This window comes from Photinus pyralis, unplaced genomic scaffold, assembly GCF_008802855.1.
Source record: "Photinus pyralis isolate 1611_PpyrPB1 unplaced genomic scaffold, Ppyr1.3 Ppyr1.4_LG5, whole genome shotgun sequence".
In the NCBI taxonomy this organism is placed as follows: Eukaryota; Metazoa; Arthropoda; class Insecta; order Coleoptera; family Lampyridae; genus Photinus; species Photinus pyralis.
In genome coordinates, this window is record NW_022170596.1 from 40859200 (window position 1) to 40877564 (window position 18365).

General features: G+C 34.2%; 2 protein-coding genes across 2 annotated transcripts; one reads left to right on the top strand and one right to left on the bottom strand.

Annotated features, from left to right (window-relative positions):
• Window positions 1-299: 299 nt before the first annotated feature.
• On the top strand, window positions 300-2280 carry LOC116172607 (zinc finger protein 64-like). Its single transcript, XM_031489846.1, has 2 exons — window positions 300-535; window positions 592-2280. The coding sequence occupies exon 2, from the start codon at window positions 624-626 to the stop codon at window positions 1725-1727; it is 1104 nt and encodes a 367-aa protein (XP_031345706.1). The 5' UTR covers window positions 300-535; window positions 592-623; the 3' UTR covers window positions 1728-2280.
• A 3038-nt stretch (window positions 2281-5318) lies between these two features.
• Window positions 5319-6977, bottom strand: LOC116171250 (G-patch domain and KOW motifs-containing protein-like). Its single transcript, XM_031487969.1, has 6 exons — window positions 6763-6977; window positions 6541-6707; window positions 6298-6493; window positions 6071-6248; window positions 5884-6016; window positions 5319-5706 (listed from the first exon to the last, which is right to left on the bottom strand). The coding sequence occupies exons 1-6, from the start codon at window positions 6903-6905 to the stop codon at window positions 5390-5392; spliced, it is 1134 nt and encodes a 377-aa protein (XP_031343829.1). The 5' UTR covers window positions 6906-6977; the 3' UTR covers window positions 5319-5389.
• Between the last annotated feature and the right edge of the window lie 11388 nt (window positions 6978-18365).

An 18365-nucleotide genomic window follows, 5' to 3' on the forward strand; every position in this document is an offset into this window, starting at 1 on the left:
CACCAATCACAAAACAATATTCAATTCGATTTCAATATTGAGATTACTATTACAATACGACAACTAGACTGCCAAAATTAATCAATATTGTTAACTTTATTGATTATACATTACTTAGTAAACAATATTGTTTGCTAATCAATTGCCACCAGACTTAGGCCGATGTACAGTCTGTGTGCAAGTGGAAGGACATCTGACCTTTTTTCAAACACCCGGTATATGTAATAAATTTTTAACTTTGCGCCTTTTATTCAACTTGAAGTTAGTTACGATTTTGTTACACACATGCGCAAGGTGGATCCACCTTGCGCAGCTGATAAAGATAAACAACATTATCGTGTTAAGGTTTTAACAAATCTGCCACGTTTGCAGAATTAAATAAATAAAGCAGTTTGTGGGAATGGAATCTGCATTCTGGCGGCTGACAAATTTATGACGTCACGAATGAAAACGCTTTGAAATCCTTTAAACCGTTGGCTGGACAAACACCTGCTTTGCCAGAAAACAGTTCATGTTAGGTATTAAGAATCCGACGGTATTATTGTGAATGGGTGCCTTACATACAGTAATTTTTTGTCATCACAATTTTAGGACTTGTGCTGTACGTATCTAGTTCTGTGATAATGTCTGCCATAGTTAAAATTGAACCCAAACAAGAAGAGATTGTCTTAAATGATGCCAATGATGTGTATACATCGATCAAGCGGGAATTTAATGAAATTACGACGAATGTAGGGTGTACAAGTGCCATAACCGAAGGGGATTATAAAAGTGAAGTGCAGCAGGAAATTAAATTTGTTGAGAATGTATTTCAAGATTTCTCGCATATTAGTCAATCTAAAATTGTAAAAGATTTAAAATGTGACCAAAAGTGTGACTATGCAACCCATATGAAACACAGTTTAGATGAACACCTGTTAAAACACAAGCCTCCCAAAGATTTCAAATGTGACCAGTGTGCATATGCAACCTATAAAAAATCTAATTTAAAAACACACATGTTAAAACATAAGTCTACTAAGGATTTAAAATGTAGTTACTGTGACTACGCAACCTATAGAAAATCCAATTTAAAAACACACCTGTTAAAACATAATTCTTCTAAGGATTTTAAATGTATTCACTGTGACTACGCAACCCATAGAAAATTCGATTTAAAAACACACCTTTTAAAACACAAGTCTTCTAAAACTTTAAAATGCAGTCACTGTGACTACGCAACCTATAAAAAATTTGATTTAAAAACGCACCTGTTAAAACATACGTCTTCTAAAGATTTAAAATGTGGCCAGTGTGACTATGCAACCCACAACAAACACCATTTAAAGGAACACCTGTTAAAACACAAGCCTTGCAAGGATTTAAAATGTAGTTATTGTGATTACGCAACCTATAGAAAATCAGATTTAAAAACGCACCTGTTAAAACACAAGTCTGCTAAGGATTTAAAATGTAGTCACTGTGACTACGCAACCTATAGAGAATTCAATCTAAAAACACACCTGTTGATACACAAGTCTTCCAAGGATTTAAAATGTAACCACTGTGACTACGCAACCTATAGAAAGTCCGATTTAAAAAGACACCTGTTAAAACACAAGTCTTCTAAGGATTTAAAATGTAACCAGTGTGAGTACGCAACCCATACCAAACGCTATTTAAAGGAACATCTGTTAAAACATGCTTCCAAGGATTTAAAATGTGACCAGTGTGTACTCGACACATAAAATCACATTTTAAATCTCACTCACTAATGCCCAGTTGCACCAACAAAATTAAGCCTTGCTTAAAGTTAAGTCGAACTTAAAATCTATGGCAACGATTATTAAGACAATCGTTGCTATGGTAGTTAAGTGATGCTTAACTTTGAGCGATACTTAATTTTGACGGTGTAATTGGCTATCAAATACATAATTATGTTTCAAAGGTTTTTTAATTTGTCCAGTCGGTCTCACAGAAAATCTAATTTAAAAAGCCATCTGTTTATTGTAATAGGCAACATTACTACATGTGTATAAAAGTAAATGTTTATAAATTATGGCATTTGTAATAGCGAAACATATAAATCCGTCCGGGTGAATGGATCAAAAGTGTGTATTTAATTTTGGTTAGTTTTATTGTAAGCAGTTAAGTTCAGGTATGTCCATTGCCTGTTGAGAGTCCTGGTGCACCCTCAGAACAATAATTCTTATTTGCCCTTTTTAAATTAAACACTGTTTTGAGGTAAGCATGTGGTGGTCTTGTAGGAGTAATAACAAAAGCGCAAGTTTAAAAAGAAAAATGCTTGTTCTTATTTTCTTAAAATAACAAAAACTTGAGGTTTTTTTTTAATATTTCAGTTTTACTGCCAAACCTGTAATTTCCCTATGTTCGATTTTTAAAAAAACTCCTATTGATTGAGTAGTTCAAATGAGTAGTAGATAAAATTGACAGCTGTCACATTTTCAAAAATACCACTGTCCAATTTAAGCAAAATGCTTTAGATATGAAGGTCCAAATTGTAAATTGGACAAAATTGAGAACAGTTTTAGGAGAGTTCGGGGCTTATTTGCAGGGCCAGCTCGAGGGGTGAGACGGCCGCCTCAGGCGGCATAATCCTAAGGGCGGCATTTTTGAAATTTAAAAATTAAAAAAAATGTTTTATTATAATGAAAGCGATTGTAAAATATAGCCATCTGCCAGGCCACTAATTTGCGATATATGTAATAGGATAGCATGTTTTTTTTTATTAGTTTATCGTACTTGATACGTACACAAAGAATAAGCTAGCGCCGGTGGTGATACACATACACCAATGTCGCTGCTTCGCTTATTACTGCTTAATCGTTATAGACGGGAAGTGAAGGAATCGTGCAAAGCCACAAAGGTAAAAAAACCTTTAGAAATACTGAACTATATAGAGCTAAACAGTTTGAGTGATAACTTTCCATATATAGTAGTATCTCGAAGGACACTTTAACTATTCTAGTCACTGTGGCCAGTGGAGCACGTTCATTCTCAAAAAAATAATGAAAAATTATTTATGTTCAACAATGAGTAATGACACAGGACAGATTAACGGACGGATCTGGCCATTCTCGCCATTGAACATTAACTAAGTTCTAACATGACTTCGATGATATTGTTAACAATTTTGCAAATGAAGTACCTATATAAATATAGTTATTATTACACTAGGTTGGTATTTTTGTTTGAATTTCCGTTTTTGTATGCTTATGTAAATGTCGTTTTCTGATTTCTACGATTTTATTTAATTTTCTCGTTGTTTGGTGGTACTTTTACTCATATTAAAGAAAGAACCATCAATAACAAACAAAAAACCTTTTCATTCGGGCGGCAAAGTTAGCGCTTGCCTCACCCATTTTTTTTTCGACGAGCCGGCCCTGCTTATTTGCAATATGTATTGAATAGATCAAACAAATTAATGAAATACCCAAGGACGTTAAAAATATACGAAATACTGTCCTTTATGCACATAACCTACAAATAATTGAAGGTTGGTTCACGACCCAATGAATTGTGGGATCAGCGCCTGCCTTGTGAGGTCAAGTTATTGTAAGTTTCAAAAAAATTTATCCTAATTGTGCGCGCAAAAATCTTATATAAAAGTTGCTGTAACATGGCCTCACATGGCTTCTTTAAAAAAATCTTACAGAGTGCTCTTCATCATCAAGACCGTTCATAGGTTCGTGGTTCATAGTCACGCAAGTTGCGCATTTTGCTGCTGCGAATATGAACCGCGCACAGCTCATAGATTGATGCGATTTTTTTTAATCGAACACAGGGAATTTACTTTGCACACAAAATCGTCTGTTCGCATTTAAAAAAAATTCACTGTATAATGCTTGTCGCATTTCTTTCTAGCTTATTATACGAGACAAAAAGTGAGTTTATGTTTGGACTTTCTGTCCGTCCGTCCGTCTGTTTTCCGATTCTGTTTTCAGTAGGTAATAGGTAAACAATGATCATGGGAGTAACTGATTAAATTTTGGCCATTTGGACTTTCGGCCCGTCCGTCTGTGTTTGTCGCTCGTTGTCTATGGTTTGAAACAGTTTATTGCATTTTGAATTACAAAAATTCAGATCTCGTTCTCATTAATTTCATTATAAACGATAACAAGTCTTTGAAATTTAACTATACATCTTTATAGAAAAATATTAGCTTAGGTAGCGACATAGGTACCTATTTTACCAGCAATAAGCAATGAAATTTATTAATTAGAGAAATATATTAACAATCCTTGTCGGCCTAATAAATTAATAGCATTTCCAGAAATTACAAAAAGTAAGTAGAAGTTGCTTTCTTCTTTTCTACTTTTTACAGATATCAAGAATATACTCTCATTTGGATAGCATTTATAAAGATGTCTGCGTTGTATGCAGCTTTTTTGTCTAGTAAAACTAGAGCTTGGTAGATCCAATTATGATGCTAAGCGGACTGAGATAGGTGTTAGTAGAAACTGGTATTAAATGCAAAATGTCAGTGTACCAAAATTGGGCAAACTGGCACACATTCTTCTTCCACCACCCATAAAGCTGCTCTTAATGATTATTTATTGTAATTTTGTAAAACTCAACGGAAATCCTTCGGCTCTAATTTAAACATTATCGATATGATTCCTTAAAACTAATTATCACTAATACTAATGACATCAAGGCGCCATCAAGTCGATAAAGGATTTATCACCGGCGATAAGGAATAAAAAAGGGGACGTGACTGTGACATATATGATCTAGATTTTAGAGGTTTATTGTTTGCCATAAAAGCAAATTGAATTGTGTTTAGTCTCAGTCTTAACATGAATGTCGAAGTGATAAATCGCGTTGGTGTTATAAATTGTCTTATATAAAATTGACTGCAAGTACAAAGAATTGTTATAAAACAATCTATTTAAGGAAAGTAATAGCAACTTTACTGGTTCGTTCATAGATACTTGTTGAAGTTAAATTGCGCCAGTTTCTTATAATACTGCGCAGTTTTGTGAATTTAGCTTTATACTTATACCATTTCTGAAACAAAATCCTAATTAATCATTTTAAGATGGTGACTACGCAATTCATTTTGCTTTTTCTGAATAAAAGCTTAAATTTGAATTTCAAGCTGTGAGGGTAATGGATTCCGTCCTACACTTAACTCATCCATTCTTTCTTCTGCTTTCTACAGACCGGTTTTTGTTTTTCAGTTAAACTTATTGATACCTTCTCTACGAATTTGTTTCCTTGGAAAGAATGAGAGATAAACAGGAAAAATTGACACAAACTGAAATATTGTGGTCTAAATCAAAAGCTACTGAATTGATAAGGTTGTCAATAACAACTTTTAAAGTAAATACAAATTTATTATATAGTACTGAAAATATTGATAAGGTGTTCACAAATGTCATCAAAATCACCTCCTAGAGTGTGAATGCTTGTGACTTTTAGTTTTATGTTTTCTGTGGCTGTGTCTATTATCTGATTCGGAATCACTGGCATCAGATTTATGCTTGTGCGACTTCTTCTTGTGCCTCTCATCATTTACTGTCCGCTGTGTATGTTCTTGTTTGTTTTTTCTTCTTCCATAGTCACTATCCTCGTTATTGCTTGATGATCTATCTCTGTTTGATTTCTTTTTATACTTATGTGAAGAACGCTGTTTTGTATCCTTTTCTTCATGTTCGTTAGGTTTACGATCCTTACTTTTGTATTCCTCATATTTGACTATGTCTAAAACAGGAAAATTCCTAAATTTTCTATAAATCAAACTTATATACAATGTAATATGCCACCTTTGGTAAAGATTGTAAGGGTAAATGGAACGAAAGCAGTATTTTTTGAAAATTTATTATTAGGAATATTACATTATATACAAATTACTTTCAAAATTATGTAAAAATAACGTACTTATAACTTTTGACGATTTGTCATATTCTTCTTTTGTAACAGGAGAAACTAAAAATTCGTTTAACGACAACACTAATCCGTCCAGAGAAGTTTTCACAATAATTCTACCCGCTTGATCATCAAACCCTTGTACCTAAAATTACAAAATGTCTAAACGCAATTCAGTAATTTAAGAAAAATTTCATACCTCGCAGTAGCAACCCTTCTTCTTCCCATCTGTAATTTTAGCAAAACCACCCTTACATAAAGTCAGCTCTTTACCATTCTTATCCAATGTGGGTTTTGTTTTCTGATCCTTATAAGTTTGACTGGCGCCAAGTCCCATTCCTTTAGGTCGCAGCGCAGGTTCAACCATTTTAATTTTTCTACACACAAAACATGTAATTCAAATTGGAAAATAATTCATGAACTTACTTGTTATTTTTACCAATTCCAGATCCTTCCGTCCACCCCATTCCACGCAACATAGCCAAACCATAATCACTAATCGGAACAGTATCGTAATCCTCTAATGTGGATTCTTCTTTTCCTTCTATCTCAATTGTGTTTGTTGCAACATTGGGAAGTACGAATACTTTACTAGTCTTTTGAATTGAAGAATTCTGCGCTTCTGTAATTACAAGAGTTAAGTTTTTACACGTGTCATTGTTACACTACCTCTTATTAATTCTCGAGCCGCAAGCTCATCAACTGTTAATTCAGAATCGGGTTTCTCATTAATGGGCTCTATTTTATCGAGATTGAGGTTTTTCCTACGGTCCAGAATGTTAGTTGTAGACTGCACCATTGGTATAATAAGAGGCCCTTTAACTTCTTTTTTATCACTGAAACATTTATTAATGAATTGAGATGAAATACATTGAAATGTAGGTATGTTACTTTTTAATTTTTATTGTTTGCGATTCTAGGCATTCGATCAACTCCACTCTTTGTTGCTTTTCCGGCGGTTTTCCAAATATGTTTGGTTTTTTACTAAGTTTACTAAACCCAAAAGATATTTTTTTGTTCTCTTCTGCCATCATCTGCTTTCAAAAGAATGAAACTGAAACTTTGTAAATTCTTATTTATGGTACGCTTTCTAGTTTTTAGGTTACCTTCTATAACGCAGGCGCAGCGCGAACGATGTCGATTTTCTGTCAAACTTGGCAGTGGCTGCATTGACAACAACTTGAGCGTTCTAAAAAGAAATATTATATACGGTGTAAGTCGAAAATCATACAGTATCGATGACGATGACGGAACGTTTTAATTCAAATAGAATATAAATAGTATAACCATTGTATATTTATTACAAGTAGGCCAACTGATTCAAAAGCGAGCGCCGAGAAAGTGGTGGTACATAACGGTAGTATGTTGAACTAAAACGGATAAAGTGTAAATCCACACAAATTATGTTTTTCATTTTAGCGTCCTGTCTGTAACAGGACCTATCTTTTCCTGAACGACGCCCACGTATACACACGTAATTTTATCATAATAAACATGAGAAATGTCAGTAGGTCATGTTTACGTGTCTCGTCTTTAGACAATAACCATTCTTTGCATTTATGATATGATTCGAAATCGTACGAAGACGGCTTCGGATGAATCAGTTACGTTCTTAACTTTGAAAGCCCCCTATAATATTTTTATGGATCTACTTAAACACGAAACAACTCTTGCATTTACGCTGGGTATCTAGTGTAGGTATGATCTTTGCCTTGAATGACGGTCATGAACGCGTCGTTCCATAAATGTTTGTTGTTATTTTGTGTTATTTAATGCAGGTAGTAATCTTTGCATTTCTTTATATCGTATTTGTGTTTTGTATGCCACATTTTATATTTTTTGTGTTTGAATCTTTGTTTTTGCCATTTACTTGGTTTAACCGCAGTGCATAATCACATATGTGATACCGTTATGCTATTGTTTGTAATTGTTTACGTTTTTGGTGTAATGCTTGCTTAATTTATGTTTATTGATGTTGATTACTTGGTCTTGTCCCTGAAGTAACATTCATATAAGTTTTGATCATTTTATTTTAATATGTGGAAATTACAGATTCGTTTGATGTATGTACTGACTTGTTGTTTGTAACTAACATTTTCTCCGTGAATGAAGCAGTCACGGGGGGTGGTAAAAACTGTAGTCAAAATTGAGCTGCGATACCTAATTCCGTGATTGTCTTCGACTTTCAACTGTAGGCTCGAAACCAGGGGCGGGTTACCTATCTTGCAGGAGCAGGATTAGGCTAATCAAAGCTCTTCAGTTTAGAATCTATGTGCGATAAATGAGTTACGATTCGTAATTTCCACATATCTTGTTTTTAGTTAAATTTGCCTACAAGGCCATGTAATTTTCCATCTTGCTTTTACCAAAAGGACTTTATTGCACCAAAGATGAGTCACATCCTTTGTATTTCACCCTTTCTTAGAATCTTGGTACCTGCTTACCTAACCCATAGTTCCCAACACTTGTTTTTTAACCTATATAAATATTACCTCTTGAAGTCTACCTGCTACTTTTTATGATGTTGTAATTTTATGTTACGCATTCACATCATTACAAACAATTAATTTTACTACACAATTTGATATTAATTTCACGGCTGTTTTTTTTATTGGTAAGTTCTTTTTTTCCCAGCATATTTCCATTTTTATTCGGTCAACTACCATTTTCAAAGATTATTTTTGCAATGTAATTTATTTCGATTTAAATTTAAACTGTACGAATGTTAATGTCAATGTCACTAAGAAATCATGAGTACGAGAATCCACCTTATGTTAAATTTTTAGGTGTCTTTGTGGACCCGAAACTATCTTTTCAGTCGCATATCGAGTATATTTCTAAAAAAATAAGCAAAAATATTTATGTTATGCGACGCCTTTCAGAATGCGTGTCTAGTCTAGGGAGCTCTTAAAGGTGGCGTTTACAATGTATGGTAAACTAGTACAAAAGTGTCATTGCGATTTCCACAATAACTTTGTTGCGAAGTAAAAGAATGACCTTCTGTAAACGATCGATTGTAGTTAAAGGTTTAAACTTGTGAATGAAGTAAATTTTGTAACAAATTGTTATCAGTGTGGGATAAAAATGGAAGATAAATATGGCTAATTTTTAAGATTCTTATTTCTTAAATAACAGTGTAAGTACAGGAATTAGCTAAATAATTTTTGTTTCATGCAAATGTCTGAACATTATATATTTGAATGAATGTTATTTCAACCAAAAATGTTGACTCTAAAGGCCGTTTTTGTGGAAAGAAAATTTCTTGACGACATCTATTGAGCCAAGGTACATCGTCACGGCAACGTCATGATCTCCAAATGGATTCATCGTTATCGGGTGCGATTTTATGCTACACAGTTTAGCAATTATAAGAGGGAGGTCGCTCACGTCATTAGAGGGCAAAGTACATTTTATTCAATGAAAGTACGTAATTTGAATTTCGTACGTAGGACGCATGGAATTTTAATTTGATATTTGATATTGTATTGTATTATTGAAATACGAATTATTTCCTGAGATGCTGTTTTTCAAAGTAAAGCGTGCATATCTTTTACATACGATAACCAATTGGTATCAGATTTTGCATACGCATGCCTTTAGTGGTGCCAAGTTAAACTATACAAAATGGGGGGGCATGTACTACCTTCACGTACATAATTACATAAGGTCTCAGCGTTGGACAAGATTAACTTCAATATAATAACCTCTTATCGTGTTCGGGTATATTCCCTTATACCTCAAGAACAGATTGTCGGAATAGGGTACTCACAAAGGGCGATTGAGACGTCTGCAGACGTCATTAGTGATGTCATATGCATATGCATGCCTTTAGTGGTTAAACTTCAGAAAATGGGGGGGGGGCATGTACTACCCTTCACGGTATTCTAATGAAAGGTCTCATCAAAATAAATTGGTTTGGACAAACTATAACTTTCCCGCGCGACTCTTTTTCGAGATCAGTGATTTTTACTTACCTGGTAAACTGTGAATGCAACTACTTAAGTAATAACAGTTTTCACAGTGACCACATTTAATAATTAAACGAATTTATGTAAAATATGTAACGACTTTACTTGTTAATTTACGAAATAAAAATTCACTGCACTAACGCGATGGAACACTAAATATACCTACTTGTGTCGAGAAAACTCAATTTCCTGTACCGATACTCGCATTTCATGATATGTAATAAAAAATAAACCAAACAGAATATATCTCTCTCAAGTTCATATTACCTACATTACAACAGAGCATTATCGTCAATGCGTTCTTATGCCAGACGTTTTATTATTTTATTTATTTATTATCTCTCTCTTGTTCTGGGCCCTCAACAGGTTTGCGCCCAATTACAGAGTGACCCGCATAATGCTTTTTAGAGGTGTCTCTGCAGAAGGTCTAATTCTCATCTCTGCCACAGATGAAAAATTCACCTCAACCCAGGTTGGAACACCCGACCTCCGGATTTATAGCCCAACTCTCTACCACTGAACCTCCATTGTAAGCTAAATGCCTAGTTAACGTTTTCTTGGAACGTGCTTAAGTCGTCCACAAACAAATGCCCACTAAAAGGGATTAAATTTCTTTGGGATGCGCTAAGTGAGTCAGTACCTTACATACTTACCTAGTTTCTACGACTGGCCTGCAGAGAGTGGAAATGAACCACCACTGAAATTTTGCGTCTTATTCAGTTTCATCAATAAATTTATTTGTTATTTAAAATCTCATCTTTTTAAATTTTTGTCTTTTTTGCGAAATTTTTGTCGTAATTGCATTTTTTATTTTGCATTTTCGCTGATTTTTAACGTCATTAAAATCCTAGCACTATTTATAAGTATGTGCTGTATTTAGTTTCTTGCACCATTAATAAATTATTAACACGTTTCTCTTCTGCAATTAAAAAAAACTATATTCTAATTGATTTTCGAGAAAGGAATACTTTAAAATGAAGCAAAAAAATTGGCCGGTAACCTATGCAATTACACCTGGGCCGTAAGTACCCAGTCCGCCCCTGCGCAAAGGGCACTGTGCATGCTGATCGATTAGGCTCAACTTTTGGAATTGTGTTTTATATGGTTAAAGCTATGCGCATATTGAATTTCATGCAATTCGGTTCATAACTAACGGAGGTGTCAAAAGGGCCTACTTTATTTTTTGGTCTACATACCAATTCATGAACTCCGATCTACAAATTTGATAAAGAATCCACCTGCAAAATTTCACCGTAATCGGTCCATTCGTTTATGACTTATGTGCTAACGGACGGACGGACAGACACCGCAAAATTATAAACTCGCTAGGAGTTCGTTAATAACTGTTTTATAATGACATGATAGTCAATTTAGAAATAGAATCTTGGATTTAGATAATACAGAGGTTGATGTAATCCTGCAAAATTTTCGCTAGTTCTTCGGTTCGTAGATATCCTTCATGAGGTTGCAATGAATTATAATTATAGGTCTATAATCTAACTCATTTATTTAATTATAAAGGTTTAAAAATGAAATGGTTAGTACTTTAGTAGGTAGTACAAAAATTTGCTCGCGAGCATGAAATGGAATACGCCGCAGCCCGGAATTATTAAAATAAATGCACTGTTGAACGAAATGTTTTTACCAAATTATTTACAGCTTTATTTACAAATTTTTGCTAAGGTGCGCTAAGAACTTATATCATTTTCAAATTTTTGAGATCTAAGCGCAAATAGTAGAATTCGGTGCTACATCCTAGATACTCATATAGGATGTAGCAAAGACACAACTATTCTTTCCAATTTTTCGAAAATTCCTAACCGAAGACGGCGCATGCCTAAACGAGGGTGCAAAGAAAATTGCGACAATTTTTGACATTCCCTATTCAATTTCGTACAAGGTCAATTTATTATTTTTAGAGAAAATAGGTATTTTTACTTATTTGGGAAGATAAAGCACTTGGTAATACAATTAATTACAACGAAATTAATCGCGGTAAACGTCAGCAACCGAGAAAGCTGAATATGAATTGAATACAAATGCTAAAAACCCAGTTCTATAAATTACAGATATCAAATTACAGCGATCGTCCTCGGTATATTATTATCTCGACAGTTGCGCCTTATCTGTTTATTTTTACGTTCGAATATGGTAGGTAGCGGAATCTTGTGGTGGATAGCGACACTATTCTAATATTGCGGGCGGTGCGGGGAGTGATTTCCAAATTCTTCAATGTAAACACCACCTTATAACTATATAATATACTTACAGTGGATACTGGGTTGGATACTCGCAGTAGGTTAATCCTGGTTTCGCACATGGGGGTGCTTTGCCTGGAGAAGCCGGAACAAACGTTTTACAAGGTGTGGATCCATATTCTTGGGAGCAAGGTGCTACACAGTCCCGAAAAATGCTTAGCAGAATAGTGACCTGCATGAAGAGATAATCTTTTAATATAAATTTGCTTTCAATACAATAAATTGTAAAATAACTAATTAAAACATATTCACGTATCTCATATGTCTACGTTACAACCACGTGAGTGACTGTGAGTATACGATTATTGCTCGCTACCGAAATAAGAAGAAAGGAAACTTTTGGGCGCCCGAAGTCGACTACTCCCCGAAAACGCGCGCCTTGCAAAAGTGGTTAATTTCGCCCCTAGGAAAAAAATTTCCTTCGCGCAGAAGTTATGCGCGTTTACAAGATCAATCGGACCAGAACTGTAGAAGAAGATAGGAAAAAACCGAAAGACCAGATGTCACCAGTCCCACATCATGTAGCTCCGTCCCTAAAGCTGTTAGTTACACGACCCGGTAAGTACACGTACTCTTAGTCTTTCTAGAAGGGTTGTTCTACGGGCCCTCAACCGGTCAAAGTGAGATGAAAAGCTGTTAAAAGATGCAGATGTTTTACGATGTGCGCGTTATTTCGGCGTAAGTGGGGACGCGAAAGTGGCGTTATCAAGTCTAATTGTGATTGCTGGTGTTTTTGAAAATCCTGAAGATGGAGTTTATCTGATCATGGAAGTGGTGTTTCCTCAAGTACTGGAATCAACGTAAAAACGGGGCTGCGCTAGTTTTCGCGGCGGTTGAAAAGCGTACCAAATCTCGGGCAGTCAGCGCTATTTCCTTTGTTGACACAATTCGTCATTTTTTTTGTAATAAATCTGTGCAAAAGCAAGTTCACCAAAGTTGTGTGAGAAGTAACGCGTGTTGTCCGTTTAAAAAGTTTGTAGAGTTGAAAAAGGAAGCAGTGTAGTACAGTGAAGCTTTTTGTTGAGACTCTTTTCTTATTAAAAGTTAAAAGTTTCTACCGTTCCAGCAGCCACAGAAAAGTTCTTATCTTATTTATCAAGATCCAGTTTAATAAAAAAAACTGAAGTTTCTTGAAGCTGTCAGTGAGTGCTTTTGCGAGTTTGATAAGTACACCTGAATATGGCCGACCTTTCACCATCAGAATTATTTGGGTTATTAGAAAAAAAACTAAGCAATTTTAAAGTTTTTTACTTTATTTGCCGCCTGTGTGCAGGGTTATATGTTCAACCAAGCTTTGTAAGCTTTTTTTAGCGTATTTCCACAGAAATAAAAATGCGCTATTGTGGCCGCTTTGTCCGTCTGTCTGTCCGTCCCAATGTTCGTAATTCTTGAGTCATTCAAAACTACTTTTTGCATATTTTTAGATTTTTAATTTGCTATTTTGTTTTGAGCTAATGCATGTTTAGAGACCAAGAGTTTTTAGTCTAGGCGATAGAGACAGTAAAATTGGCAAACTGGACATTTTGAGGTGGAAAAGAAAAAAATGGTAGAATATGTTCAGTTAGGTGTTAGAAACAACATATTAAAAATCCCACCCCCCAGACCCTGGGCTAAAGGCTCCAGCCACCCCACCACCCCTCAAAAACCGTGTTTTCGCTCTTTTTGGTTGATATCTCGCGATCGATGATTTATATGAAATATTTTTAGCTGAAAATATTTTTCGTGAAATTTCATACAAGGTAGATACTCAGAAGTTAGCCTAGGTGTACCTCTTAGCCTAGGAAATTCATAAAAGAGGCGAAAATTATCAATTTTCGTGACTTTTTGCGGTTTTTTGCAAATATATCGCGACCTTCAGGGCTAGATGAAATATGTTTAGCTGAAAATGCTCTTCGTGCAATTTCATACGAGGTAGGTAACTAAAGAGTTGGCGTAAAGTCACCTTTCACCTTCAACTTTCATGGGTGAGGAAATATTCATTGTAAAACAAAGTATTTCTATGTAGGTACCATTTATTCACGTAAAACAACCTGGGTTTTATTTGAGCTAGCTGGACAGGTGCTTGTGGGTGGTTTAGTGATCGTTTGCCATTGCACATAGTAATAGATATACGAGTATAAATTTGTATTTGGAAAAGATTCTACCCTTGAAAATCTAGATCTCTAAAAACCTTTGAAAACTGTATGAAGAATACAAATAACCTTTCATCAAATCAAAAATGTTTTACGAATCTATGACGAACAATTGAAAAAGGAATAGAATCAACGCGAATTTATTTCCTTTATTTTTAGATGGGTAGGTATAGGGATTTAACCCGGACTCGGAACTGCCCTTCCATTTCGACCCATGCTCTCACTACACAACCAAATTGCCATGCCCGATTAGTGATTCGAACCCAGGTCCTTTCATGTCATAGCCCAATATCTAATCCAAACTCCCCGGCAGACCAAGCAGCAATTTCCCTTATTAAGTATGAACATTGATTGTAAAATCATTCTCGAGTTTTCAACAAAAGTGTATGTTTAGCTTCAAAGAAGGCATGGAAGGGGCAACTAAGGAATTTTTGGCTTCGATCCGGTCGCAAAATAGAAGTAAAATTATGCAACTTAAACTAATTATGAAGATAGTGGATCATTTTGCTCATATACAAACTTATTCAAGCGGTAAAACTACGATATCGATTGTCCAAACCAGAATTAAAAAAACCTATCTGTAGAAATTTGTCAATGGTCCATTTCGAAATGCACTTCATTTTAGTAAATTTACTTCATTCAGCATTACACATTTGCAATAGTACTAAAGTCAAAGTAAGTGGTCGTATTTGTTTCATGTATATTGATCAGAGCCACTTTAAATGTTGCCCTACTCAAAATCCATCGGAACCAAAAATTGACGAAAAAAGAATTGATGTAATCCAATTACTCAGTTACGCTGGATTATTATATCTACCTATAAATAAATATAATGTTTATTGCTGTGGTCATATTTTATTACACGAAATCCTTGATGTGTCTAAAAGTAATTACAACAACGCTATAATTGATTGTCTTGATACAACTTTAATTAACACAATGTCACAATAACAGTGTTGTCATCTCACCCCTAAAAAAATTGCGCCCAACACACTATTTCCTACTCTCAAAAAGGTGAAGTTGTGCAAGAGAAAGTCTAATTCTCCACATTCTGGTCTTCTATAATTCACGCATAGTTTTTAACGATCCCTCATTATTTTTTTATTAGTTTTAACAATGATCTTAATGTTGCCTTAAATACATCTTTATTAGTTTTACATTTTCCCATTAGGTTATATAATTTTAGGAAGTTTTTCTCATATTCGGCATTGCGTTATGCTGATATCTGGTTTACTAATCACCACCTTTTTAACGTGTGAAGTTAATGTTGGCGGTGGGGAAAGTGCACACATTAAACATTGTGTATTTCGTCAAAGAAATTTTTACTTTCTCTACTGCCATGCGATGGGTCACGTAGAGTCATAAAATCGTTTAATTTTCAAATACTGTAGGTATATTTCGAAAGAATTTTTTTGGCAAAATTTCAAAAATTAACAAACATGCAACAGGTAAAAGTGACAGATAAATTCTAATTATGTAACCTTTAAAGGAATTAATCGACATATCTGTTAATGGCAATTGAATAATTTGGTGTGCCCTAGGTTGCCCTGAAGTACTTCCCACCTAAAGTGTCGTTACCCATATTAATTAGACCATACCAGAAAATCTCACTTTCAATGTCAAGAACTTGCCTTTGTATTACTCAATAAATTACCTATGCAATACGAATCATTACATTAGATTGATATAAACTTTCTGAGAATTCTTTACGTTTAACGTAGGTACGTTAAATAATTCAAAATAACGATTATTGCAACTTTCTCCATAGATCATAACTGGCAATGCACCATTTGTAAACATAAATATTAAAATTTTAAATTAACAGAAAGTAATGCGGCGCACGAGTGTGGCTTAGAGGGCATACATCTACTTGAAAATTTGTTTAACATTTTTATTATTTTAATTAAATGCCTCACTTCACTACGCCTGGCCTTCACGTCCAATAGTAAATTAATCATTACCTCATTTAGTTTCATGTCATTTGCTTTTTTATTCACCGCAAACTTTTGAAATTTAAATTTTACGCGTTATAGTGCTGCGCATGTAATAATAACTAGATCTTACCGATACTATTCTAATCCACATTTTAAAAAAGAAGGAAGCACAAAAATTCACTACTGTTTAAGGAAGCGAGCGGCTGATATTAATAAACGATCTGGGTGCATAATTTGTTGTTAATTGACTTATAGACCAAAATTACAAGTGACTATTAACACATCTGCGAGACTCGAAATTTAAATAAGAAATGTACCACTTACACATGTAGCACCATAAGTGGGGATATTAGAATATCCTGGGTAGAATATAATTTAGGGATTTTATGGCGTGATGAACTACGAAGTACAAGAAGTTTAGCTTTGTGCAATTTGTGCACCCGCGTCCACGATGACATTAAAGATTGCGAGATCGCGAATTTCATTTCTTCAAATCCTACTAGTAAATGCATGAAGAGAAAGGTTTAACTCTTATTTTTGATCCTTCACATTACACGAAATTCTAAGAAATTTGATCACAATCGAAAGGGAAATTGGCGACCGGAAATATTTAAAATTCTAGATGCAATATTTATAGCCCAGACCTTTACCTCCAAGAAAATAGCGTCTGGTAAAATTTTCGTATACATACATCGTCACCAAACTGAAATTTCAGGGCATATTCCATAACATCCTACTCTGCCTGATGTACCTATATATTAATACCAGCCAGTTGAGATCGAAGGACTAACATTAAAAACACATTTGGGATTAAGCTTAAGTTACCATCCCCTTCAAAATTTATTAATATGGATGGGCGATGGGCGCTCTTAATTTTTTGCCCTTTTTACCCATAAAACTATATATTAACGCTTAAAGTGAGTAAAATTTGATTCAGATGAGTTGAGTAATTAGATGCTTTCTCAGAATATTTCAATCCTTAAAAATCAACCCCTATTGTAGTATAATTAAAAAAAGGTATTTATCCTCAAAAAACTAATAATTTATCACAACTTTTAAATTAAAAAAAATGTATTACTAATTTCATTTTGTAATTTTTCAACCACATTAAAAACCACCACACATTTTTCGAAAAAGGTTACGATTGATTTTTTAATCATAACTCCTTTATAATAGAGAAAACCATTTTGTGGGTTTTTTACAAGAGCTATACAAGTCTAAATCCCTTAGTTTTAAAAGGCGGTGAAAGAAGGTAGTGCTTGCATGTAAATACATGTTTTAAGCGTTTATATCTCACTTAATTTTTGTCGTACGGATAAATATCCGATGAGTAAGATGTTTGGAATGAAAAAATCTACAATTTGATACTATAGCATTTTTACGGATCTTTAGTTGTTTTGGAGTTGTTTTGAAGAGAAGAACACTTTTCTCAAAATTACAGTAATTCGTTTCAATTTCAATTTTCAATTTATTTACTTATCCTGGTTGGGTTTTACCTGTAAACTCAATGCGAGTATTGCCTTCCTAGTTGCATCCAAGTGGTGTATTTTTTTTTCTTGTAAAACATTATTTCCTAGAATTGTTAAATGTAGGGCAATTTATTGTTTACTTTTGTTATCAATTTCGTTTAGTTAAATCATTAAGTGACAGTTCTGATTTAATTTATGAGCGCTTATTTTTGTTGAAAGGTTGATGTAGGTAATTTATTAGCGATAACAACAGGAAAATTGATATCTGACATAAGAGAATTCCGCGTAAAATTGTGTTATGTGACTTAAAGGGCGTCTAGGAACGGAATTTTGATTGGTTGTCATGTTGCTACGTTCCGTTAATTGAATGAAGTTTTTCGAATTGTGAAAAGTAGGGAAGACATGTTAAATACTGACGTTGGCGGAAGAAAAGGGCCTTTTGCCAATTTCAAGATCGAGCTTTCGCTCGGATTTTTTGGGATTTTAACAGAATGTAAGTATGTAAGTAATTTTATGATTAATTTAATTTATGTGTTTAAAATAAATTTTTTGTTTGTGTGAATTCATCTAAATCGTGTCTTTATTCGAACCCTTTAACAATCCAGACAAATGTCTCATGCTTAATTATGATTAATTTTGTTGATCCGTACCTAAAGTTTATTTTAGATATTTGTGAACGTGACCAATTGAGAGTCATAGGGTAGCTAGCGGTTTCATTTCGGATGTAAAGTAT